This window comes from Python bivittatus, unplaced genomic scaffold (genome assembly GCF_059951505.1).
Source record: "Python bivittatus isolate LINGU-HERP-01145 unplaced genomic scaffold, Pbiv_v1 ctg000160_np1212, whole genome shotgun sequence".
Classification (NCBI taxonomy): Eukaryota; Metazoa; Chordata; class Lepidosauria; order Squamata; family Pythonidae; genus Python; species Python bivittatus.
This window is the reverse complement of record NW_028277076.1, coordinates 8976672-9000935: the sequence shown is the minus strand read 5'-3', so window position 1 is coordinate 9000935 and position 24264 is coordinate 8976672. Positions and strand designations below refer to the sequence as shown.

General features: G+C 43.4%; 1 protein-coding gene across 3 annotated transcripts in view; it reads left to right on the top strand.

Annotated features, from left to right (window-relative positions):
• Positions 1–73: 73 nt before the first annotated feature.
• Positions 74–24264, top strand: part of NUP188 (nucleoporin 188) — a 39112-nt gene continuing 14921 nt past the window's right edge. Inside the window, exons 1-27 of one of the 3 annotated variants that reach the window (XM_088147131.1) lie at positions 74–113; positions 2604–2658; positions 3072–3145; positions 3581–3665; positions 3913–3993; positions 4832–4876; positions 6384–6476; positions 7265–7384; positions 8012–8223; positions 9252–9366; positions 10416–10613; positions 11924–12013; positions 12739–12804; positions 14562–14681; positions 15190–15316; positions 15521–15676; positions 16841–16967; positions 17086–17173; positions 17262–17338; positions 18598–18712; positions 18852–18972; positions 19382–19448; positions 19710–19835; positions 20460–20590; positions 20823–20929; positions 21304–21510; positions 22127–22296. In XM_088147131.1, the coding sequence (XP_088003257.1) occupies positions 88–113; positions 2604–2658; positions 3072–3145; positions 3581–3665; positions 3913–3993; positions 4832–4876; positions 6384–6476; positions 7265–7384; positions 8012–8223; positions 9252–9366; positions 10416–10613; positions 11924–12013; positions 12739–12804; positions 14562–14681; positions 15190–15316; positions 15521–15676; positions 16841–16967; positions 17086–17173; positions 17262–17338; positions 18598–18712; positions 18852–18972; positions 19382–19448; positions 19710–19835; positions 20460–20590; positions 20823–20929; positions 21304–21510; positions 22127–22296 (2999 nt within the window). In that variant the 5' untranslated portion in view covers positions 74–87. Of the gene's footprint in view, positions 114–2603; positions 2659–3071; positions 3146–3580; positions 3666–3912; positions 3994–4831; positions 4877–6383; positions 6477–6687; positions 6897–7264; positions 7385–8011; positions 8224–9251; positions 9367–10415; positions 10614–11923; positions 12014–12738; positions 12805–14561; positions 14682–15189; positions 15317–15520; positions 15677–16840; positions 16968–17085; positions 17174–17261; positions 17339–18597; positions 18713–18851; positions 18973–19381; positions 19449–19706; positions 19836–20459; positions 20591–20822; positions 20930–21303; positions 21511–22126; positions 22297–24264 lie in introns of those variants that run through there. The other 2 variants (XM_088147130.1, XM_088147132.1) reach the window with 2 other exon arrangements.

Genomic DNA, 24264 nt, shown 5'->3' with positions numbered 1-24264 from the left:
TCTGGCGGCCCCGCCCCCTTTCTCCCTCGCGGGCTCAGCGAGCAAGTGAGGTAGGCGGGTGGGAGGTCACGTGGGAGGGGAGGCAAGATGGCGGCCGGCGGGCTGTCCGCGAGGTAGGGGCCGGCGGGGCGCGCGCGCTCGCTCGCTCGCTGGCGGGGCCGCTGACGGGGGAAGGCGGCCGGGGCGGGCGCCGGAGCCTCGCCCCCTCAACCCCCCCGGAGCTTTGCGGAGAGGGTCTTTCGGACTGGAGGGGAGGGGGTCCCTCGCCGCCCTCGCCTTATTGTTATTCATTTGAGGCAGTGTATTTTATTTATCTTCACTTATTTGAATGTATAAGCCGCCCAGCTCCCGTGGGCTCCAGTGGACATCCTCCTCTTCCCCCCAACAACAACCCTGTGAGGTGGGCTGGGCGCAGAGAGAGGGAAGGAGCGGCTTTCGTGCCTGAGGCACGACTCGAACTCGCGTCTCTGGGTTTCCAGCCCGGCCCCTTCGCCGCTGCCCCAAACTGGCTGAGCACTAAATCCTGGTTGGCTTAGGGTTTATGGAATAAGCCCCCCATCCGAAGGAAACGGATGGCCTGCCTGTTAATTCCCATTTGGGTAGGAGGAGGCAGGAGCATCAAGTATGTTCCCTGCCTTGAGCTGACCAAATGTGTCTCAGGGAGGTCTCAGTTAGTGCGGTGAACAGATCCCACGAAAAGGTGGCCTGATTCAAATCCCCGCTCTTCAAAGTGGTATTTCTATGGAAAATAGGGCAATGGGTCCCAGCTCGGCGGAAATAGGCAAGGAAAAAGGTTAAACATAAATGCTTATATGCATGTTAATGAAATACTACAGGAAAGGATCAGAAGAATATACGTATAATTTAAATTTATGGCTCACGAAGTCACAGAGTAGTTATACAAAGCAAAATGGAACTTCTACACGTCATTCCTGAAGTTAAGCTTACACTGACAAAAGCATCTTTTTTTAAACTTGTACTGTTTGGCAGAATCTATCTTTTCTTTGTTTTGCACACATGAAGTTTAGCAGCGTCTAAAACCCAGCTGCGACTACTCATGCGCTAGCCTCACATTCACTAAATCTTGGGTTGCATTAAACGTGACCTGGCATCAATTTACAATTGGCACTAAATTGAGCATTGCATTATTCGAACACACGCTAATCAGGACCTACCTGTATACAGTATATAAAACGGCGGGATAAAATAATAATTGTTCTGGGTGTGGATTCTTTGTGTGTTTGTGCTACCTGGGGGTGTGCCTGTTTCCCTTGATGCTTCCCAAAGTTGTCTGGGTGGTGGGTTCATCCCCGCGCATGACAAAGTGTACCCTGGTTGTGTTGGATCGCCCCTCTGAGGTGGGCTGGGCTGAGAGGGACCAGCTCTGAGTCCCCCAGCTGGCTTTCATATCCAAGGCAGGATTCGAACTCAAGTTTTCCAGTTCTGGAGTTGGCCTGGTCTTTTCCTGGCTTTACCATCTGTCTTGGAAGCATCCCCGTTGATGATCAGAAATTTGTTATGCTCGTTAACATTGACATTTTAAATCATAATTATCTCTTTTTTAAAAATCTTCAGTGGTCTAGTGCAGCGGTTCTAATGAGAGCAGGGCGCTAATCTCGCTTTTTGGGTTCTCTCTGCCATCTATCTTTCCAGCTGAATAGATGCTTTTTCGTAACTGATTTTTTAATAGCACGTGGTAGACTGAATAAATGCAGATCAACTAGTATAACCCAGACAAGATGGAATTGTTGGTGGGTCAGACATCTTTGAATTATTTGGCGCATTCTATGTGGCTTTCACGCCTTGTCTCTCCCTTTATTCCTTTACTCTTTGAAAACCAGGTTTGCAAATTGATTATGCTCCCTGGCATTGCTGCTTGATGCCAAGGTACAATCAATGGTTGGGAGGTTTTCTGTCCTCTTCCAAATAGAAAAAATCAGATTGCTTTCTATGATTATTAAGGAAGTACAGGTAGTCTTTGCTTAAAGACCACAGTAGGAACTGGAAAATTTGTTGTTGAGCAGGGCGGTTGTTAAGTGAGTAGCATCCGATTTTACGGCCTTTTTTGCAGTGGTCATTAAGCGAATCACCACGGCCGTTAAGTGAATCACATGGTTCCCCATTGATTTTGTTTGCTGGAAGCCAGCTGGGAAATTGCAAATGGTGATCATGTGACTCCGGGACACTGTAACCATCATAAATACAGGCTGGTTGCCAAGTGCCCAGATCTCAATCGTGTGACTGCAGAAGTGCTGCAACAGTTGTAAGTGTGAGGATTGGTTGTAAGTCCCTTTGTTCAGCACCATTAACTCCAAATGGTCACTAAATGAATGGTCGTTAAGTGAGGACTATCTGTACAGTTGGGTCAGAACAAAGTTGGGCAGCTAGGGCCAACTACCCATTGTTTTCATTTCCTAAAAAAGCTTTTTGGACTCAGAGGCATTAGTAAATAAATATGGAAATAAATATGGAAATAAATAAATATGGTGCTCGAAGGAGATTGTTACTTTGCTCTGAAAACAGTTTGGTAAGACTGCACAGAGAGAAACAAGCCTGTGGGCTTTTAAAAAATCCTTTAAGTAACGCATGCCTTTTATTCTAAGGAGCAGCAGAGAACTGTGGACCATTGTTTTGGGAAGATCAGCTTTGAGGGAACCGGTAAGTAGGCTATTTTCTTTGAAACCTCAGTAGCCTGGTTTTGTGTGGCATTTTATCATCCTTAAAATGTTGATACTGATCTCTTCCTGTGTCTTCTTTGGGCATTCTTGGTAGCTACTGAATGATTAGCTGGAATGGGCAGGACTCTGTGATGTGGGGTAAATCATTCTGCTTCCTTCCCACTCTCTTTAAAAGAATCTTTGTTCTGCTTGTGATTAGAAACCGACCCTGTCCACCTTCTCCTTTCCCTTTCCTCTGCAGGCCAAGCAAAAAAGTTGCTCCTTTCTTAACCTGTAAATTGTACAGTACTGCTCCTTGGTTACTTCTGTCCTGCTTTGCAAAACTAAGCAAATATTTTGAAATTTGCAGCCTAGGGATATCTCTCTATCTACCATCCTTTTGTTCTGATTTAGGCCCAGATTGCAGAAGAGTTGAATAAACACTGGCAGAGGCTGCTGGAAGGACTTTGTTACTACAAGCCACCTAGGTACAGTAACCAGATGCTGGGTATCCCATGCAGTGCTTAAAGTAGGGAAAGCTTAGGGAATCAGTGGGCTTTTCTTGTCATAAATGGCAGAAGTGTCCTTTCTCCTTTTCAGAAATTCATCTAGACTGAAATTTTAGCAACATTCACAACATTGACATGGACTAATTTTATATTTATTCACACATCCTAATTATCATATACCTTAATACAGTGTTCAAGAGATAATATATCATGAAATACCTTGCTAGAAAGGAAATACTGGAGAATTAGCGCTTTTGTCCTCGGCTTATGGAGTGGTAACAATGTCTGGCTGTAACTGAAAATTGGATTCTAATTGTGAAGTTTCTCTTAATAAAAGAGGAATTGTATATGTGTCAGAACAAGATGAACTTTGTTCCAAGCAAATTAAATAAAACAATTATTTCTTATTTGTAGTTCAAATTCAGCAGAAATAGTGAAAGCTGATAAAAATGTGCCTGCTTCATTGAAGGAACTGGGCCTCAGAGTCAGCAAGTTTTTGGTAAGAAATAGTTACAAGTCGCTTTGCTTCTTGCTCTGCGTGTGTCAGGATGAGGGTGGGAGAAAGTATCAGAATTGGGGAGAAGCTGGTTTTCCCCAGCCTTATTCTTCAAGCGAGGTTTGTGACGTTTGAAGTTTAATTGGGATACTTTGCAGAACTCGGAAATGGCACTGTTCTGTTCTCCCTTGTCCTTTCCCCCTCACCGAAAAAGCATGTAACGTAGCCAAATGTGTCTCTGCCACTCCAGGGTTTGGATGAAGATCAAAGTGTGCAGCTCTTACAGTGTTATCTTCAAGAGGATTATAGAGGGACTAGAGATTCATTAAAGGTGGGTAACAGCACCCAGTCTGTCTTTTCCAGAAGTTCTGTTGACAAGCATGGTTGCGCATGGACTTGATATGTTGAGTTCTCACTGTGATGTCACAAGCGTGCCTTTCCACTCGGGGGTAAGGCCTGCCCCAGAAGTGCTAGCCATAAGTACAAATACTAATATTCGTGGGCAGAACAAAGATAGGAAGGAAGGAGAAACTGAACAAGCGATGGTGGCTAGGAAGAAGATGGCAGGCATGCAAACTCCCTTGTTTGAGAAATGGGAGTGCATTTTCAACCTGATTACGGTCCTGTTGCAAGTTAAAAATGTATAAATAGGGTCCATTTGGATTCTGATATCCTGTGAAGTTTATCAGTTTGTGTACTTCTAGAATTCCATTCCTACGAGTTTGGCAGTGAGTCATATTCGTTTTTAAGATGGGATTTTGAAGTGGGAGAAATCACAGGATTTTACATTAATCTTGACCCCTGTAGCATAATGGGGTGGAGTTGGTGTCTGCGACTGCTTTGCTGTGGATACAAGCTGATTGGTGGATCTGATAAATAGAGGAACAGCCTCTAATTCATGCCACAGTGTTGCTGAAACTTGATTTGACTTTGATTTGATTGAAATGTCATTCTGCCTCTTGGATATCAGCCCTGTAGGGCATTTCCTGGAGCTCTTCATCAGTACATTTTTTTGACCTGAAAAGGCTTAAATAAAGGTATACATGCTGTGCATTCCTTGATGATCATAGCTAAAATTTAGACAGGAGCATACCTTTCTACCTTGTATATGTCTCTGTTCAGGCCACACTGATTTCAGATTGATTTCTTGCATTCCTTTTTGTTTCTAGACTGTGCTGCAAGATGAGAGGCAGAGCCAAACTCTGTTACTGAAGGTGAGTCTCCTGTACATCATGCCGTGAGCCCTGCTCCCATCTCCACTGCTTCTGTATCAAGTCTTTTATTAAGGGTGTTGCGGGGTGGGGGTGGGGAGTTGACTCCTTGCAGCAGAAGAGACTGGAAAAGGGTGGTTGTATGTATTCTTTGTATGGTGGCAGTCTCCTTTAGCAACCTTTGGGGCTTCCCCTCAGCTACTCTGCTTCAGATCAGTGGGTTCATGCTTCAGATAGCAGCAGCAAACCAGTGAGCCTCTCCAGACAGTTGAAGATCCTTCCCTGTAGGTTGGGTCCCCTATAGCTACCATTGCCCCAGTTGGTAAACAGTTGGGGACTTGTGGAGGAGGCGGCAACATCTGGAACATGCCTCTCTGATCATTACCAGTGCTGTCATGTGGTGGTTTTATCGTGGAATGACTTACAGCCTGGGAAAATTTCAAATGGATCTAGAAAAGGGGTTGCAGTGCACCATTTCTATCCCCTTGGCTTTGTAATTGTGCTGGAACAGTAGCTTTTGTCAATCTAAGATGTGACTGCCTGATTCGGTGCAAATTCACGTCATACCAGCTTATGATTCTCTTGCTGCTTAATTGCATTAGCGTGACTTACTCATATTGACGTCTCACCATAGTTGTCAGGATCTACGCAAACCAGATTCTTCAATTGTTTTAATATGCTTTAATTACTAATTATACTTTTGCTTTAATTGCTAATCATAGATCAATAGTGTAATGCTGGGAATGTTATTCTAACCGTTTGCTTGACCTGCCATAAAGGGGGGGAAGGAGGAAGCCAGGTGCCGTTATCTCTATCTTGAGCCAGACATCCAAGGCCAGGAGGTGTGAGAACTGGAGCAAGGCACGAAGAGCTGAAAGCGGGAATAGAACCCTAGAAGGGGGGGAAGTTGGGCTTAAAAAGACAAGGCTTTGCTATGTTGAGGCAGACTCAACAAACTATGGTGCTGTACGCTTCTCCTGAATAAAGAAATCTGTGATGGAACTCTTTGGACTCCAGAGGATTTACTGAACTTTGGGATTGAGTGTGCAGACTCTGACAATAGTTAAGCTTCGCCATGTTTTGATGTGATACCTGTATGTGATACCTACCTGCATTCGTCCCATGGTCGATTGTGGGATCTTGCAGTTGGCTCCTGGTTTGTCCTGAGTGACTTTTTGTAATTATTTTTGGACAATATTTTTATCCCACTTTTCCATTAAAAAATTTCACAGAAAGCCAACAACAACAAAATATGTTGTTTATTGTTCACAAAGAACAATAAACAACAACATATGGAAATAAAAAGTAATATTAGGATGAATGACAGTGAGAAACACTGTTTACAAATAACATGCCAGGGGGGTGAAAAATCAAAGCATTTGGCAAGTGAAATACTTGTTAATCAAAAGTCCATGGAGATGGGAACCTGGGAAGGCAGCGAGCAGTGGGGAAGTGGATCTGAAAATGCAAAGACAGTTGCCATGATAAAGAAAACAATATGTCTTCACAGATTGCTGATTACTACTATGAGGAACGGTTTTGTATTCTTCGGTGTGTTCTCCACATCCTCACCTATTTCCAGGATGAGAGGCACCCTTACATGGTATGTGTTGACTTCCTTTCTTGGTTCTTCCATAAGCATACACTGAATGCAATTAAAGACAGGTAGTCCTCATTTAGCGACTGCCTTGTTTAGTGACTGCAATTAAGACAGTGATGAAAAAGTAACTTTACAACCAATCCTTGCATTTATGACCTTCGCAGGTCTGTAAAGCCAAGGAAAGCTGAAGTCAGATCGTAAGCACCGTCACAGTTTCACTTAGCAACCACTTCGCTTAACGACTGAGTTGCTGGTCCCAATTGTGGTCGCTAAACGAGGACTGCTGGTAAAAGTCTATAATCTGAACCACCAGAGTTGTTGGCATTCCCAGAAACATACAGGAATCTTCAAAAGGGATGAAATTACAATATTTTAAGAGAACATAAAGAGGATTTGTCCTGGTCCACCTCAGAGTCACTGGAGGTCAGGCAACATATAAATTTAATAAATAATAATCTTGGAATTGTGATGTTTGCCCAGAAATGTTGCATGTCTCTGATTTGAAGGTCAGATTTCCATAGTCTCACCTTACTTACAGTCAGCCATTCTACAGCCAGAGAAAGATATTTTTCTTTCCCCAGTTTCCCCTGTTTTCACCTTAATCCTATTTTTTTTTAATCTCTTGGGTAATGCTCTGTCATTTTTTGTAATATTTGGTATTTTATAAGTATATTTTAATCATTTTGATATTCTGTTATAATAAATCACTGAGAACACTGTTGAAAGGTGACATACAAGCACCAAATATATGAAACAGTCTGTAATTTTATGAAACTGGTTTTGCTATGAAGGTCCCGTATTCGCAGTGTATGGAAAAATTGGATAAGGAACTGGTTCCTAATTACCGGAAACAGTTTGAAGAGCTGTATAAAGCAGAAGCGCCTACGTGGGAGACACATGGAAGTCTAATGGTATTTTTTTTCAGTGATACCTTCCTTTTATAATTTGTGCAGTGCATTTCTAGTTTTACAGTGAAAAATATATGGGTTGTAGCAGGATCACGTTTTTATTTCTGTTGAATAAAACTTACTGTCCAAATTAGTGTGCTGCATTGTCTGTTTAAGAAAGCTCAAAGATGGGATATAAATGTGAAATAATACATTATTTGCAATACCCCTTTTTTAAAAAATCTGGGAGAAATCAGGAGTTTCCCCCCCTCCATTTCTTTATCTATCAGTAGGTGTAGCTATCATTTAAATGCTCAAAAGGAGATGCAGTATTGTTTAATGTCCCATCAGACCCTTTGTCTGAAATCCTCTGTGCATCTACCTGTGGGCAAACCTTTTGGAATACTAGGGGCAGAGTTATTCTTGCACGGCAAAACACACTATCATTTTATCCCTGAAGAACTTTAGCAAGCTAGTGTGCCAAGTTAGGTGTGCCTAACTCAGCCCATTAAAAGAGATGAATGTAAGTGTGCTTAACATTGCGGTCCTCTGCTCTTTCCACCAAGGCTCAAGTCTCTTCCAATGATGCCTCTCCTTTTCTCCTGGGTCACTGATGCATGTAACAGCCTGAGGCTTCTGCTTTTTACACAGACGGAGCGGCAAGTCTCCCGCTGGTTCGTGCAGTGCCTCCGTGAACAATCAATGTTGCTGGAAATCATCTTCCTTTACTACGCCTATTTTGAGATGACCCCTGAGGAACTGCTGACTTTTGCCAAGATGTTCAAAGAGCAGGGGTTTGGTTCTCGGCAGACCAACAGGCACCTGGTTGACGAAAGTATGGATCACCTGGTTGATCGGATTGGGTGAGTGCCATGCGCTTGGCCGTGTCAACTGTTACATACCACAGATCCTGCTGGATGAATTGGTTCACAAGAGCTGATTCACGTATTGTTTGGGTGCATGAAAAAAGTACAACTACAGGTAGTCCTCGCTTAACAACCACAGTTGGGACTGGCAACTCCATTGCTAAGTGACTGCGATGGACTTATAACCTCACTTCCACTGCGGTCATTAAGCGAATCACTTGCGGTCATTAAGCAAGACATTGTGTGACTGCGATTTGCAACCTCCTGCCAGTTTTTCCGTTGACTCTACTTGTCAGAAGCCGGTTGTGAAGCACACAAATGGTGACCATGTAACCCCAGGATGCTGTGATGGTTATAAACACCCGTCAGTTGCAAAGCAGCTGAATCTGGATCACATGACTTTGGGGACACTGCACTGGTTGTAAGGGTGGGAGTAAAGTTACTTTTTCAGTGCTGTTGTAATTTTGAATGGTTGCTAAACAGGGCAGTCATTACGCAATGACTACCTGTATACATTTGTGAGAATCTCGAGTTGACCGTGACTTCTAATTATACTGAATCTGTTTCAGAATGTTAATCCGCTGATGTCTGTTGTAACAGAGAAACAGGCTCTTAGAAAGAGATCCTTTTCCATTCTGCTTCCTTTTCCATCTGCAAATATCAGAATTAAACCTGAGATTTACTTACTTAAACCTCAGAATTTAGTAAACAATTATATCTGTTTTCCCCAAAATTTGTTGATTACAGGCTTGCCTCCCTTCATAGCATAATGTCACAACTGTTTTTTTCTTCACTAAGTGACTACATACATCAATTGTGCAGCCCTTGATAGAGAAAAATTCTCTCCAGTTAGTGAATTATGTTCTGTTTGTGGGTCACAAATTATAGCATTCTTAGGACTTAAACTCTTCAGTTTCTTTGTATTTAAAAACAAGAACCAAGCAAGCATTTGTCTGAGGGGGGAAATTTTCATTCAGTTCTGATATTTTTGTGTTTTGTGTTTCTCCCGCAAACATACTTTACAGGTATTTCAGTGCTTTAATTCTAGTGGAAGGCACAGAAATCGATTCTTTGCACGAACGCTTGTTGGACGACAGGAAAGAGGAACATAAATTTGCTGGCAATGGTCAGGTCCGCCAGGTAAATCTCTAGCAAATCTGTGGTCACTCCGTATTTATTTTTACCACTCCAGGCAGAAACTTTCAAGAAAACATTAGTAGCAAAAATAAATCAACCTGTTTCCTGATTATTAAAGCAGAATTCCTGGAAAGATTATTATTATTACTATTATATTATACAGTATAACTCAAGGCGGTGAACATACCTAATGCTTCTGCCTCCTATTTTCCTTACAACAACCCAGTGAGGTGGGGCTGGGCTGAGAAAGAGTGACTGGCCCAAAGTCACCCAGCGGTCTTTCATGCCTACGGGAGGCCTAGAACTCACGGTCTCCTGGTTTCTAGGCCAGCACCTTCACCACTACACCAAACTGGCTCTGGGCAGTGTGATGGTTTTATTACAGTGTTCAATTTTGTCCTTGTTAGATGAAATCAACAGCTGAGGTCTTTACAGAGGAATGGAATTTTCTTGGATTTCCAGAGGCATTTCTCACAGTGGAGAGCAGAGCAGATGATACCTCATGGTGTCTGTGAATGGTCTTGCTAGTCCAGGGCCCTAGTTCTTGAGGTTCCTCCTCAGCATCAGGCAATTAATGGAGCCGGTCTGAGAGTTAGCCATCTTCCACCCCTGCTCCAGCTTGCAGTAGCTAATCCTTGTTATGACCCCACGGTTAGATTCAGAGATGTCTGTCCACAGACAAATGTTATGTAGCTGTCAAGCCCTCCTTAGCTGGGGAAGGTGTAGAAATACACAGATTTTAGGAAGCTTTCTTTAATGCCAGCCTGGCTGTAAATGCAGAATCTTGGAAACTGGAAGAGGCCTTTCCCATCCTCATTTATAGTGAGTTAATTAAGGCGGAATCTCCTTGATTAGAAATGCTTCTTCCCAGCTTCCCAGCCGAGTTGCCGTTTATAATCTAAGCTACCAACAGGTTCATCTTCTATCTCTTGATTGTTTATGTGTATTCTTTTTCCCTTCCCTTTCTCATTATAAACACTTAAAATCCAGATTAAGAAATGGTGGGAGAGGATGCTTGAATGTTTAACATGTCATCCATTTATTCCAAACAGGAAATGGATCGCCTGCTGCTAACTCTTGGGGATGTTCCCCATCATGCCCCTATCCTCTTGGCCTGGGCCTTACTCCGCCACACGTTGAGCACTGATGGGTCAACCAGTGTGATCAGGCGAATGGGAAGCACTGCAATTCAGATGAACGTGTTTCAGTATTTGACGAAGCTGCTCCAGGCCATAAGTAGTGAAGGAAATGTGAGTCTTGACTGTGCTTGGCTGAACAGTTTCTTCAGCCCAGGAGAAATGTCTTTCATAATATTTAATAGCTCAAGGGTTGAGAGGCCCCCAGTCCCCATTTTTTACCCTGGAGTTCTCTCCAGATCACACCACCACAATTTCACATTTTCTCACACAAGGAAAAGAAATGCATTAAGCATTTGCTAGGTTTAGTCCATTGATTTTCTAATGAAGAAAAGAAATGTAATGCTTGTAAATGTATATGTCTGTAACTAAACACATTACAAATCCAGAATAAAAACAATGAGGTAGTCCTCATTTAGAGACCACAACTGAGACCGGCAACTTGGTTGTTAAGTGAAGTAGTTGTTAAGTGAAACCATGACTGTGTTTATGATCTTACTTCAGCTTTGCTTTACTGTCCAGCAAAGAGTGTAAATGTGAGGATTGGTCACAAAGTTACTTTTTCATCCCCGTCGTAACTACGAACAGTCGCTAAATGAGGACTACCTGTAATACTCTGCTATCCTGTAGTCAGTTTGTAAAATCACAATGTAAAGTAGGAAACCTTTAGGCTAAAAGTCCCGTAATATATAACGTATAGAGATCTCTTTCCTACGTACACACGTAAAATTGTACATATATAATAGTTGTTGAATCCATGCCAGTTCTTGCTGGAGGATGATATATCTCTGTTGATGGAGAGAAGTACAAAGGCTGATTTTTGTGAATAGGCCTTGTCTCTCCTTATCAGTGTCATTTTTATTTCAGTTCTGAGTGTGCCTGTGCTCCACTGAATTTAGGAAACTTATTACCACAGTTTACAACTGCCACGCCTCCCCTAAACAAGTAAAACAGTGTTAACACATAGGGCCTCGGCAGCAAAACTCTGTCTACTCAGGAACAAATGCACAAGCGGTTATACAATTCTTCTTGTGCTAAATATTTAAAGAGAGAAGGGGAAGTTTCATTTGGATTAGTCTGCCTGAAAGAGTATGTTTCCAATAGTGAATATCAGCTGCAAGACGTCATCACTTGTGGTGTAATTAATCCTGTTTTGTGATGTCTTGATAATGAAGTGGTTAGCTTTGCTAGCCTATGATGACCTAGAAGTCATGCAAAACCCATCTTGCTGTTCTTGGATTTGCATTTTATATAGGGCTTTTTGGCCACTTTATATTCAGGATGATAAAAATACAAAGCTGGCTGTCCTCTTCCTTTTCCTCTCGCAGGCTGGGCTTGCTACCCTAGAATGGGTAGCGATCACAACCCGCAGTTAGGTCAGGTTATTTCCATTGCTCAGGCTGTGAAATTCTCTTGGTTTGCAGTGTATTTCCAGCACCGCCTGCATGTGCATTTACGGCCTACTCTCCTTTGCCCTGACTTCTCTGGAGCTGCACACGCTGGGCAATCAGCAGGTAAGAGTCAAGGGCTTAAGATCTTCAGCCCCAAAGGGCAGCATTCCTATCTTTTTAAAACCGTGGCCACTTTCTTGTAAAGCCACCTGGCATTTCTTCCAGCAACCAGTTCTGTTAATTAGCTCTGGGTCAGGCAAAGTTTTTTCTTGCTCTTCTGAATCTATTTCCCATTCATTTCAGCCATTTCAGCATACTAGAGAGAAGGACGGCGTTCTACCCACTTCCTTCAGGCTATTCATATTTTCATAAATTAGGCTTCCCCTTCTTCTGTTTTAGCCGTGAGTGTTTTAAGCCAGTTTTTGCAGAGAACATGGATTCCATTTGATCTTTACATCTTTTTTGGGAGCGGCTTGTGAATTTGCTTAGTATTTCTCTCTCATTCTGTTTTCTGTGTTGACCGGTTTTTCAACTAAAGTAGAGTTCGTTTCTGAGCATAAGCGTTATAGAAATATAATGTGTAATAAAATGCATTGTAAATGCAGTCGCTCCTTGAAACATGGAGTACCTTTAGAAATCTGTCACAGTTTGAAATCAAATTTGGCCCTGGCTTTTCTACACAGAACTGTAGTTATATTAATGCAAAGTATTCTGTATCCATTAATTATAGTTTCTTATGAAATGAGTTTAAATCTTTTTAGGGTTTTCATGTCAAGGGGGCCAGATACAATGTGACATATGAGTTTTTCTCTCCCTCCCTCCTCCCCCCCCCCGTTTATTTTCTAAAGGACATAATTGATACAGCATGTGAAGTTTTGGCAGCTTCAAGCATTCCTCCACTGTTCTGGAAAACTGTGAGTTTGCTCTGGAAGTGACATTTCACCCGTGTTTCCTTTGATTGTCTTCTTTTTAAAGATCATCATATTCAGGATGATAAAAATACAAAGCTGGCTGTCCTCTTCCTTTTCCTCTCGCAGGCTGGGCTTGCTACCCTAGAATGGGTAGCGATCACAACCTGCAGTTAGGTCAGGTTATTTCCATTGCTCAGGCTGTGAAATTCTCTTGGTTTGCCTTTTGACCTTGGAAAATCCCAGTTGCTCTTCTAAAAGGCTTTCCATGTTTTTTCACTCTTACCCTGACATTTTTGTCAAAATATATTGAGCTACGTGCAAATTGATAGACACACAAGTAAATAAATCCATGAGTGATTTGTCAAACTGTATTGAGCCATGTGCAAATTGATAGACACACAAGTAAATCCAGTAAATGTGGTATTTGGTCCTCTTCGTTCCTATTTTTATCCCCTCAGTTAAACCTTTGTCATTAAAGGGTGCTTCCAAATCTGCAGGGTTTCAGATGTGCACCTCTGTTGGAAACAAATCCATTTTCTATACCAGCCGTTCTCAGCTGTGATTCCATGAGGGAATGTGATTGAAAAAAATATTTTTTTTAACTTTGCACACTGCACAATGCTGATGTTTGCAGTTGTGGGAATTTGTACTTACCGTGACTCAACTGCTGGCCTGCTGCTTTGCTGCTGTTTTAAATGTTGTAAAACATGGATTGTAAAAGAAGTGAATGAGTTTTTGTATTTTTTGCCATTTTTGTGCAGGGGTTCTCTGAGGCCTGAAAATGATTTAAAAGGTTCCTCCAGGGTAAAAAGGTTGAGAAAGGTTGTTTTTTAGCATGGGAAACTTTGGGTGAAATGGGGGGCAAAAATCTCCCACCATAATAAACACTATCATATCCATTTCCCCATTTTGTACTTTTTCTAAATGAAAAAATGAAAAAATAAGAAAATACATGAAAATACACATGCAAGCATGTAAGGTTTTGTTTTTCTACTTGTATGCTTGCTTAAGGAAAAATTCATCCTCAAAGGTTAATATCATCTGTGACACTTAAAAAAAAAAAGAATTACTCTTGTACTAGAATAATGTGGAAAAAATAGGAGCCTGGTAGCACCTTTTCCAATTAACAAGTTATTAAAGGGCATGAGCTGTTGTGAGTTGTAGCTCACTTCATCAGATGCGGTGGAGTGACTGGACTGGCATAGGTTTTGAACTGGGATGAGGTGGGATGCAAGGGAGGGGAAAACAGGGCGGTGATGCAGAAGCAGATTACATTTGAGACAGATTACAAATATCTTCTCAGTTAGCAGTTGTGATGTGTTAATAATATATTGTGCTTATTGAGACTTTCAGAGGCAGCTGGAAGCCTTTTGATGTATGTGAGTCCAGCAATCTCTTGCTTGGTTGTGCTGGTAAAATTTCGTTCTTTTTTTTTTCAAAGATGGTTAATTTAATGTCTGCAACAGAACGTCTTGGGAGATTGAAATGCTCTGAGCATTGCTGTCAGATGATGGCTTAGGCACATCTCTCACATCACTCACAAAAGCTTATACCTTGTTATGTTATTTTGTTAGTGTGAAAGGGGGCTACCAGACTCCCCCTGATTTTGGCTATCCTAGACTAACACAGCTCTCTTCGTGTTGTATGCAGAATGATCTTTCTTGCAGGAGAATCTATATGCAGCAAAGCTAGTGTGAAATTGTGTTGCCCTAAGTCAGAGTCTCTTTTTGATAACTTCTGTTTTCTGTATCTCTTCCCAGGAACCGACAGCAGGTCTGGGCATTATTTTGGATAGCGTATGTGGCATGTTTCCACACCTCCTCTCCCCTCTTCTTCAGTTACTCACTGCGCTCGTTTCAGACAAGTCTACGGCAAAAAAGGTTCGTAGGGGACTCAGAGGGAGAGAAATCAATATGTTGCTATCAGGGGGTACTTTAGGACTTTGAGAAGACCTTTTTAAGTCTCTGCCACTCAGAAATTCGGGCTAGGGTGAGTCCTTGCATTCACAGAATTTGAGATCCCTCGGTGATAGTGGTGGAAGGAGTCTGATTTAGAAACAAGCTTTACGTAGGTGTGTCAAGTTCATAGTAGGCCAGGTCAAGAAACAGACACAGCATGGATTCCAGGAATGCTCTTTATTGTACTAAAGTAGAATAACAGAATTTTGAAAGCCTGTCCAAGTCCCTCCCTGTCCCATCTTATACTAAACAAAATCAAGGAGGGGTTGTGTTGACTTTCTTTCTCACCCTTGCCCCATCTCACTGTGTAATATTTTTCTGCAAACCCCTCTTTAACAGCTCGCTCATGTCTTCCCCAAGTTCATCTCTTGGTTCCTTTCCACCTGCTTTTCTTTATCAGCCCATCTTCTCTCTCTCCCTCTCTTTAAAGGTTTACACCTTTCTGGACAAGATGTCGTTCTACATTGAGCTTTATAAGCACAAACCAGCAGATGTAATCTCTCACGAAGATGGGACCCTGTGGAGGAGGCAGACACCCAAATTGCTCTATCCCCTCGGTAAGAGATGGGTTGGGACCCTCTGCCCTTCCCTCAAACACATGTGTTTACTTCACTGCCTGGCCAAATGAGGGCTTCCGAAACTAACCAACTGGACATCTGTTGTCTTGCCAACAGATTGCAGGGTCTTGCTAAGGACCAGTTCTGTTGAGATATTCTATATATCTAAAAAGTCTGGTTTTATTTTGCTTTTTTTCTTTTCAGGGATGGGACAAACCAACCTTAGGATCCCTCAGGGAACGATTGGTCAGGTGATGCTGGACGACCGGGCTTATTTGGTACGATGGGAGTATTCCTATAGCAGTTGGACGCTCTTCACGTGTGAGATTGAGATGCTGTTGCATGTGGTGTCCACGGCTGGTGAGTCTCCAGAAATCTGGGGAGCTGATGAGAGGGGGCTATTAATGGGCTTTGGGATTCTAGAGCTGGAGACTAGCACGTTTGGGTGGAAGATAAAAGACCAAAAATGAGTGACCATTACAACACAGGGATGGAAAGAGACGTACAAATTGAGCCTTATGAGCTCTATGTAGGACTTGAACCCTGGACTTTGTAGTGGCTGGTTGTCTTTCCTGTTAAGGACTTTTGTAGCATCTACAATAGAAGTATCTGATCAGAACGAGGTCCTTGACTCTTTAGCTGCAAACCTTCCAATTTATGTATCAGACTGGGCAAAGCCTGACCAAGTGGCCAGAGAATCAGTTGCTATTTTGCTTTACCTCCACATTTTTCTTTTCTTTCTTTTTTTTTTTGGCACCATGTAAAATCATTATATATTTTCAAAAACAGAAGAAGCTTTAATAATTTCCAGATTAGCAAATTGAGTATAGCCTACATTTTCATTTGTCCCATGTCATTTGCTTCACCTGTACTTTATAAATATTTCTATACTTTATAAATATTTCTGTTTATAAAATACAGGTAGTCATTGCTATTTTGATCACAATAGGGATCAGAACTTAGGTCGCTAAGCGATTTGGTTTTTAAGCAAATCGGAGCTGATTTTATTACCTTTTTTACGACGGTTGTTAAGCGAATCACTGCGGTCATCAAGGGAAATGCATGGTCATTAAGTGAATCATATGATCTTTAAGTGAATCATGTCATTAAGTGTATTCAGCTTCCCCAATGGACTTTTTTTGCCAGAATTCACTTAACAACCACAATTTGCTTAATGACCATGCATTTCCCTTAACAACTGCAGTGATTCGCTTAACGACAGTTGTAAAAAAGGTAGCAAATCGCGAACACATGACCATGGGGGTTGTAAAGCACTTTTCCCAAGGCTGTCATAAGTCTGGACTGTTGTTAAACGAATGATCATTAAAGGAAGATTGTTAAGCGAGGACTACCTGTATGATGTGTTTGTTTAATAGAAATATTATTTTAAAATTTAAAAGCACTGTCAGGATATGGATGGTCCTTTTTTTACTTCTTTCTTTTGGGTTTTGCATTTTGCTTTTAAGGGGCCTGGTTTTATTGCAGAAAAGAGCTGTTTCTACCTTGAACTCCTGTCTTTCCCAGATGTCATCCAGCATTGTCAGAGGGTTAAGCCCATCATTGATCTAGTTCACAAAGTCATCAGCACCGATGTGTCGATCGCAGATTGCCTTCTGCCAATTACATCGCGGATCTACATGCTGCTGCAAAGGTAAGACCTTGGGAATTTTGCCTTCTGATGGGCGCCTGTGACTGTATCTGAGGTTCTGTTTGGGCTAGACTGTTTTGCCTTTAGCTGTTTTGCTCTGAGATCAAGGTTTTTTTTCCAGGTTAACTACTGTGATTTCTCCCCCGGTTGATATTATTGCCTCTTGTGTCAAATGCTTAACGGTGCTGGCTGCCCGGATGCCTGCCAAGGTAAGGGGGCTGTCGATAATTTCAGTTCTGTTGGTGCCACTTGGCTGATGCAAAGATATAAATGTGCATTTCTGACCTTTCTTCTCAGGTCTGGACTGACCTTCATCATACTGGCTTTTTACCATTTGTGGCAAATCCGGTTTCTAATATGGGTCACATGATCAGGTATCATTCTGGTGCATTTTGGCAAAACAGCTATTTTTGTATTCACGTTTATTGGCTTCCTGTACAGTTCCCCCATCAGGGGCTTTCAAGTCTCTTCAGCATGCCTTTGGGAAGGCTGTTTTATAGGTTTGTCCCCACACCATCCCTTTCTTCCTGTGTGCAAAATGGAGAGGAACAGTTTTTGGTTTGATAAAGTTTCTTACTCTGTGCTCAAATTCTGCAATTAAAGTCGTGGTGTACACATCTTTGGGTGCCTTGATACATCCTGGTATCTTCCATCATTAGCCATGCTGGCTGTGGACAGGAGTTAGGTTCATTATAATTTGAAGGAGCGTCTGTATTGCTTGTCCTTGAACTAAAAGGTCATAGATAGTAGGACAGAGAGACTTCCTTGGATTCTGGGGGTCTGATATTCACTGGATTGAATAATAGCATTAGAGAGCACTTTATTCCAAGATGGTCAGTGTTTATTCCCCAACTTTTCAGCCTTCCACATTTTCATGCCTGGAGGTAAAATCCATAGTCATGGAGAGGACATGGGGTGGACTCTTTGGAAGTCTTTACCTGGACCTTTCGGTGTGGCACTACCCTAGTCTGAGCTGCAGCTGAACCCACAATGTCTTGATTGTGTATCCATCCGTTTTGTGTGTTTTTATGCCTTGGGCTGTGCTGTGCTCTTCCTAGTCCTCTCTTGTTTTTCAACTTGAAGGAGAAAATACAGTGTTAAGTTAGGAAAGTATATCACCCCCTTCCCCAAATACATTTACACTTTCCCAGAGATACTAAAGTGTCACTCAACTCAATGATAAAAACATTTAGAGGCCAGGGAATTTTAATAAAACCAGGAGAAATTACCAGGAGGTGAGAACCAAGGGCAGTTTAACAGTAACTCTCTAGAAAGAAACCAGTTGATGAAACACTTTGTTTTCTCAATTGTCCCCCTTGTCTTTGTAGTCCTGCCTTCATTACCGTGTAATGCCACCCTAATTACCTCACTAAACACCTGATGTGCTTGTGCTGCTATATCCAACTAACTACTTTGCTGCTGTATCCAGTTGCATGTATACTCTAATCTTGCCTTATCCTCTATAGAGGGGATGCATCCTTTTTTTTTTAGGTTAGCTTTGCTGCCTCCGGTACTGAAACAAACCATCTGTATTTCAGTGATGCTGGGTGCCGGTCTCTGGTTTTAAATGAACTTTTGGGGAGGTTTCTGAGAGTAATTCCTCCTGCAAACTCTTTCCTCTCTTTCTCCCCAGTGCAGAGGGAATGAATGCCGGAGGCTATGGGAACTTGCTGATGGGCATTGAGCAGCCCCAAGGCGAATATGGCGTGACAATCTCCTTCCTGAATTTAGTCATGACGCTAGTCCGGGTATGTGCTTTGAGGGGGAAGGCATGTGTTGCCTTTTTATGCCATGCTGCAAGAAATACTTGAGTTTTGGCCACTTACGTTTTGCCTGTGTTACTGGGGGATGGAGTTTCCTATTCACTGTTCTGGCTGTTTTCTTCAGGGGCAGCTTGGCAGCACCCAGAGCCACGGTCTGGTGCCATGCATCGTATTCGTCCTGAAGGAAATGCTGCCAAATTATCACAAGTGGCGCTATAACTCCCATGGAGTGAGAGAAAAAATTGGTAAGCAGGACTTCCCCAAAGGGATTGAAGTTTAGCCTCTGGTATTCCCTGGAGCCTTCCTTGGTCTTCATGGTTTTCCTCTGAGGGTCTCAAGTGTGGAAAGCTCTGAAGATGGGGGTCCAGGCCATCTAGGCGGACAGCTGAGCTGACTCTGTAGGAAGGTTCCCTCCCGTCAGGAATCGCCATGCTTTGGGGGCTAGTAAACCCATTTGGAATTTTGACAGTGTGTTGTGGGCACTCTCACAAAATGGCTCCTGGAAAATTGCCTATTCGTAACTTAGCCGTGGATCTCTAACTGTTATGAAAGTGAGCTAGGAAGCATTCCCATAGGAGCAAAACCTCACAATAAGCCGGCTTGTTAAATTCTGCCTCCCTTCTGAAAGTGGTGCACCTTTTCCCCTTTTTTCAGGATATCTTATCCTACAGCTGATCCATGCAATTTTGAATTTGTATCCTGAAATGGATCCTCATAGCAGGTATGGTCAGGTTGTTTGGCAACTCTGTGTCCTGGATGTGTTAGTTTTGGGTCTCATAATCCCTCAGCCACCGAGTCTGCACCTTTGTTCCTCCTGCCTCCCTGCCAAATAAATTCACATTCCATTCTCACCTTGATGCTGAACTTCTAGTCCTCATGGCCACAATAAAGCAAGCATCTCTGAATTCCTAATGTTAGATTGACGCTCATCCAGAAGTCTCTCCTGTAGAAAGTTGAGGTTTCTGTTCTTGCTTTTCAGCAGTGCCCCGAGCCTCCAGTCCCTTTGCATCTTCAGCCTGGCCAATACTGAAGCAGGCCAGGCGGTCATCAGCATCATGGGCATTGGGGTGGACACCATTGATATGGTGATGGCCAGCCAGTCCTGCAGGTAAGGGCAAGTTACCATGTTTAGCATCTAACATTTCCATCTGTGAGGGGAAAAAATCAGCTTGTTGCTTAGTTTCTGTGGGTTAATGAGAGCTGTTCACCTTGCTGGGACTAAGCCCTCCAGCAGGTTGAGTGGAGACTGAAAAACATCTGTAGAAGGAGACAGTAGAAAAGGCTCTCCGTTACTGACAGAAAGGGAGATAGGAGGCAGCGGAAACTCGGAAGCCAGAAGCCAGAAGAAACCAAGATTTGCTAGATCTACAGTGAGAATTGAGTCAGTTGTGGGCTGTGTTGCTAGAGTTCTCTGGGCCAGATTTGGAGGATCCAAATGTTTCATGACCATCCTAGGTGACATCAGTGTAGGAAAGGTGGCAAAGTGAGTTTCTTCTACACTGATGATGTTACCCAGTATGGGAACAGAACATTTGCAACACAAAATCCAATAAGTCCAGCAACATGCCAACCCCGGGCTACACATATTTTCTATTATTTGTGTTTCTGTAGGCGTTGTGACTTCATGTGTGTCTCTCTTTATGGGGGACATAGCACTGGTTTTCATGTTCTGGTGTAGTGAAGAGCAGAAATAGCATGGATTTTAATGTGGTTCTTCTTCCTGGCAACCCAGCGATGGTGAATCTCCAGGCCAGCTGCTGATCCAGACGGTGAAACTGGCATTCTCGGTCACCAATAACGTCATCCGGTTAAAGCCACCATCCAGTGTAGTGTCACCTCTGGAACATGCTCTGACTCAGCACGGTAAGTCCTCTCCTGCTGCCCTTTGAGGAATGGCATCGTTACCTTCTGCGCCAACCAGCCGCGCTTGACTCGCAGAACGTGCATTTCAGCTGACCGAGCGAATGCATTTAGATCCTGCCCGTCCTGGGCAGAAAACAGATTGCGTGTTGACTTGATAAACCCTTGATTTCTTTACGTGCGGATTTTAAACTGGGCTCTTCAACTCTCTGTGATTCTCTGCACTCTTGACCAGGGGCCCACCGGAACAACCTGATCGCTGTCTTGGCCAAGTACATCTACCACAAACACGACCCAGCCTTGCCCCGTCTAGCCATCCAGCTCCTGAAGCGGCTGGCGACCGTAAGGCTCGTCTTCTTCTGGGGACACCCTTCGTTGCTTTCCTCGAACCTCGCCCCACCAAGTTAGGGAGCAGGCTTTCCAGTGATTTCTAGGTTTTCCCCTGCCAAATTAAGTTGGGTGGGTGGTGGGGTGTCTCTTGGTAGAAACTTAAAATGCGTACCTCTGATTGCACTACTAGACTGCAAACCCCATCAAAGTGATGGTCAGAAAGACGCAGAGACCACTGGTTTCACGAGCCAAGAGGCTTAGATTCCACTAGAGTGGACCCCGTGACAAACTTTGTGGGGAAGTGTGCACTTCCCACAGTGGGGGGGGCGCATCGTACGCGGTGGCTCTGGCCTTCCTTCCCCATCTTTCCTCCATTTCCCCCTTAGGTGGCTCCAATGTCTGTCTACGCCTGTCTTGGCAGCGATGCCTCAGCCATCCGCGATGCCTTCCTGACCCGTCTGCAAAGCAAAATCGAGGACATGCGCATTAAAGTCATGATTCTCGATTTCCTCACGGTTGCAGTGGAAACCCAGCCGGGGCTCATCGAATTATTTCTTAATCTAGAAGTGAAAGATGGGAGCGATGGCTCCAAGGTAAAGGTCGATCCAGACCCTTCTTTTGAAAGACAGGAGCAGCTGTAAATGGTTAGCCCAGGGTTTTTCAAGCTGTGTTCTGCAGAACTTGAGGGGGTGGCGTAAGAGACCAAAACAAAATTTCATGCTATTGCAGCCAATTTTCTGTCGCTGGAGCTTTGCCCCTTGATCAGGCATTCTGAGACTTCCACAGCTTGAAAATCCTTGTGTTATTCCAGCAACCAGTTCTTGATAGAACCTTCCTAGCGCTTCATCTTGGAATAATTCCTCTGCCAGCTGTGTTGTGCATTCTTTCAGGGCTCTGTGAATGTGTGAAAAAACAAAGCGGGTGAATCAGACTTATTAAAAACTAGGGAGATTGCTGGAAACATCTTAATGGACTGTCTCTCTTAGTTGAGCACTTATGCTTACATGGAAAAGACAAAGGTACACTAAAATTACATGCCTGTCATCGTCTGTCACTGCAAATATTCCTTCCAAACATGGACGTTCCCTTTTCCTTCTCTGTTCCTAAACTGAAACCTGTGTGGTCAAGTGCTGGACTCTGCTGTCGCTTCAGTTTTTGTGGCCTAAATCCAGACCTTGATGTGTTCTCCCCCCACCCCTTCTCTTTTAGGAATTCAGCTTGGGGGAATGGAGCTGCCTCCACGTGGTCCTGGAGCTGATTGACTCCAAGCAACAGGAGCGGTACTGGTGCCCCCCCCTTCTGCAGCGAGCCACCATTGCTTTCCTCCACGCCCTGTGGCAGGACCGCCGAGACAGCGCCATGCTAGTTCTCCGGACCAAGTGAGTGAACAACCTGTGAAGAGGGCGGAAAAATAAGTTGCCGCATGTACAGGTTACTCCAGTTAATGGAGCCCCATTGACAAAGCAGGAGGAACTTGGGGGTGGGGGCAGGGGAATTCTGGCCTGTTGGCAAGTAGGAAGTTTTTGAAAGTCCCCAGAAGAAACTGGAAATGGTTTTTTTTTTTTTGGTCACCACTCTTTGTAAATGAATGGAGGCAGCCCTTCATTTCAGGCAATAGTGCCAATGCGTAATGAAAACCTTTTTAGGTTTTGTTTTGAGAAAAATGAGTTACTTTTACATAACGGCTGTTTTTGTTGTGAAACCATCCAGGGTTGTTGTTTGTTTTTTTGAGTGGGGCATGTAGTAATAGGGAACATTGGCTCCTATTCTTTTGCTTTTCTTAAAGCAGTGTTTTAAGCTTTGCTGGGGAATTCTGGGAGTTGAAGTCCACACATCTGTAAGTTGCCCAGGTTGAGAAACACTGTCTTAAAGGGTCTGTTCTGTGTTCAGCTGTTAAGTTGCTCTTGGAGGCTTCTGCTTTTATATCCCAGAAAACGTGGCTGTGGCTCAGGAGCGTTTTCTGTAGTGGCCTCATCAGGGGAGGTTTGTGGGGCCCTTAATTAATTAATTAATTAGATTTATATGGCCGCCCATCTCCAATATATAACTCTGGGCGGCTTACAACCTTAAGATTATTTTTTTTAAAAAAATTGTTCAATCGTGTCCGATTCTCGGAGACTGATGGACGAGTCCCTACAGTTTTCTTGGCAAGAAATGGTTTGCCATACGTCCTTCCTAGGGTTCTGAGAGAGTGACTGGCCCAAGGTCACCCAGTTGGCTTTGTGCCTAAGGTGGGACTAGAACTCAGGGTCTCCTGGTTTCTAGCCTGATACCTTCACCACTATCCCAAACTGGCTCTTTAAAATGATAAAAATGATAAATATTACTAAAATGATAAAAACATAAAAAAGCATAAAATCCATAGGAGCCAGGAAATTATAAAACAGCAATCAACATTCAACATTGGCAGGAAACGGACTCCATCCCACACCTGGGGCCCCAGGCTTGACCGCAGAGCCAAGTCTTCAGGGCCTTGCCAAAGGGCTTGGTGAGATCCCAACTTGGCAATATCTTCACTCCCCAGCAGAAATCACCTTGCTGGGGTTTTAACTGGCCACATCCTCCCTTTGAAACGGCCACATCCTGCCCCACCACCAGCATCCTCCTTGTTCATTCTCCGTTGCGGGGGAACCTGCCGCCCTTGCGCAAGTTCAGTACTAACAGAAGGGAATATATGTAGCTCAGGGTTGAAGGAGAAGTACAGAAGTTCAGTACTTCTGGAGCACCTTCTTATTGTGTAAAAGCAGCTTGATTGGTGTTGTTTCTCCAGGCTTCCGGAGGTGGGGCTCTGCACGTGTGGAAACCTCCTTGTTTTCCCCTTTGGCCTCCAGTTCTGCCCATAAAAGGCCACCGCGCTGCAGTTAGGAGAAGTGTGGCTTTTAGGCATGTAGGATCCTCGTGGTTCAGAGGCAGGATCTCTGTGTTTTAAAATGTGCGTGGTTCACCTTTCAGGCTGCTCCTTTTCAACCCAACGTCCTCCAAGTGTGTTGAACGAATTCAACACATAGTTTTCAGCCAATGCATGCTCAACAATTCCTTCAAACCATAGTCAAGGGGAGATTTAATTTGAAAACATGCCTTCTGAGAAATCAGAAACATTTCAGTATTGTGCATCCCTGGAAATTAATTCTCAGTTGTAACAGAAGCTGATTCTGGTAGCAAAACGAATCCAAATGGGTTGATGGAATTGTGTTAAGTGATGGAGTTTTGCTAAGAAACGAGTGGATGATTGCAGGATGGTTTTAATGGGATTTGTGGGGGGGTTGTTCATTTGACCTTGATCGTTAAGTAGAACCTCCACAAATAGAGGCAGTCTGCCTTTGAATTCCAGTTGCTGAGAGGCAAGA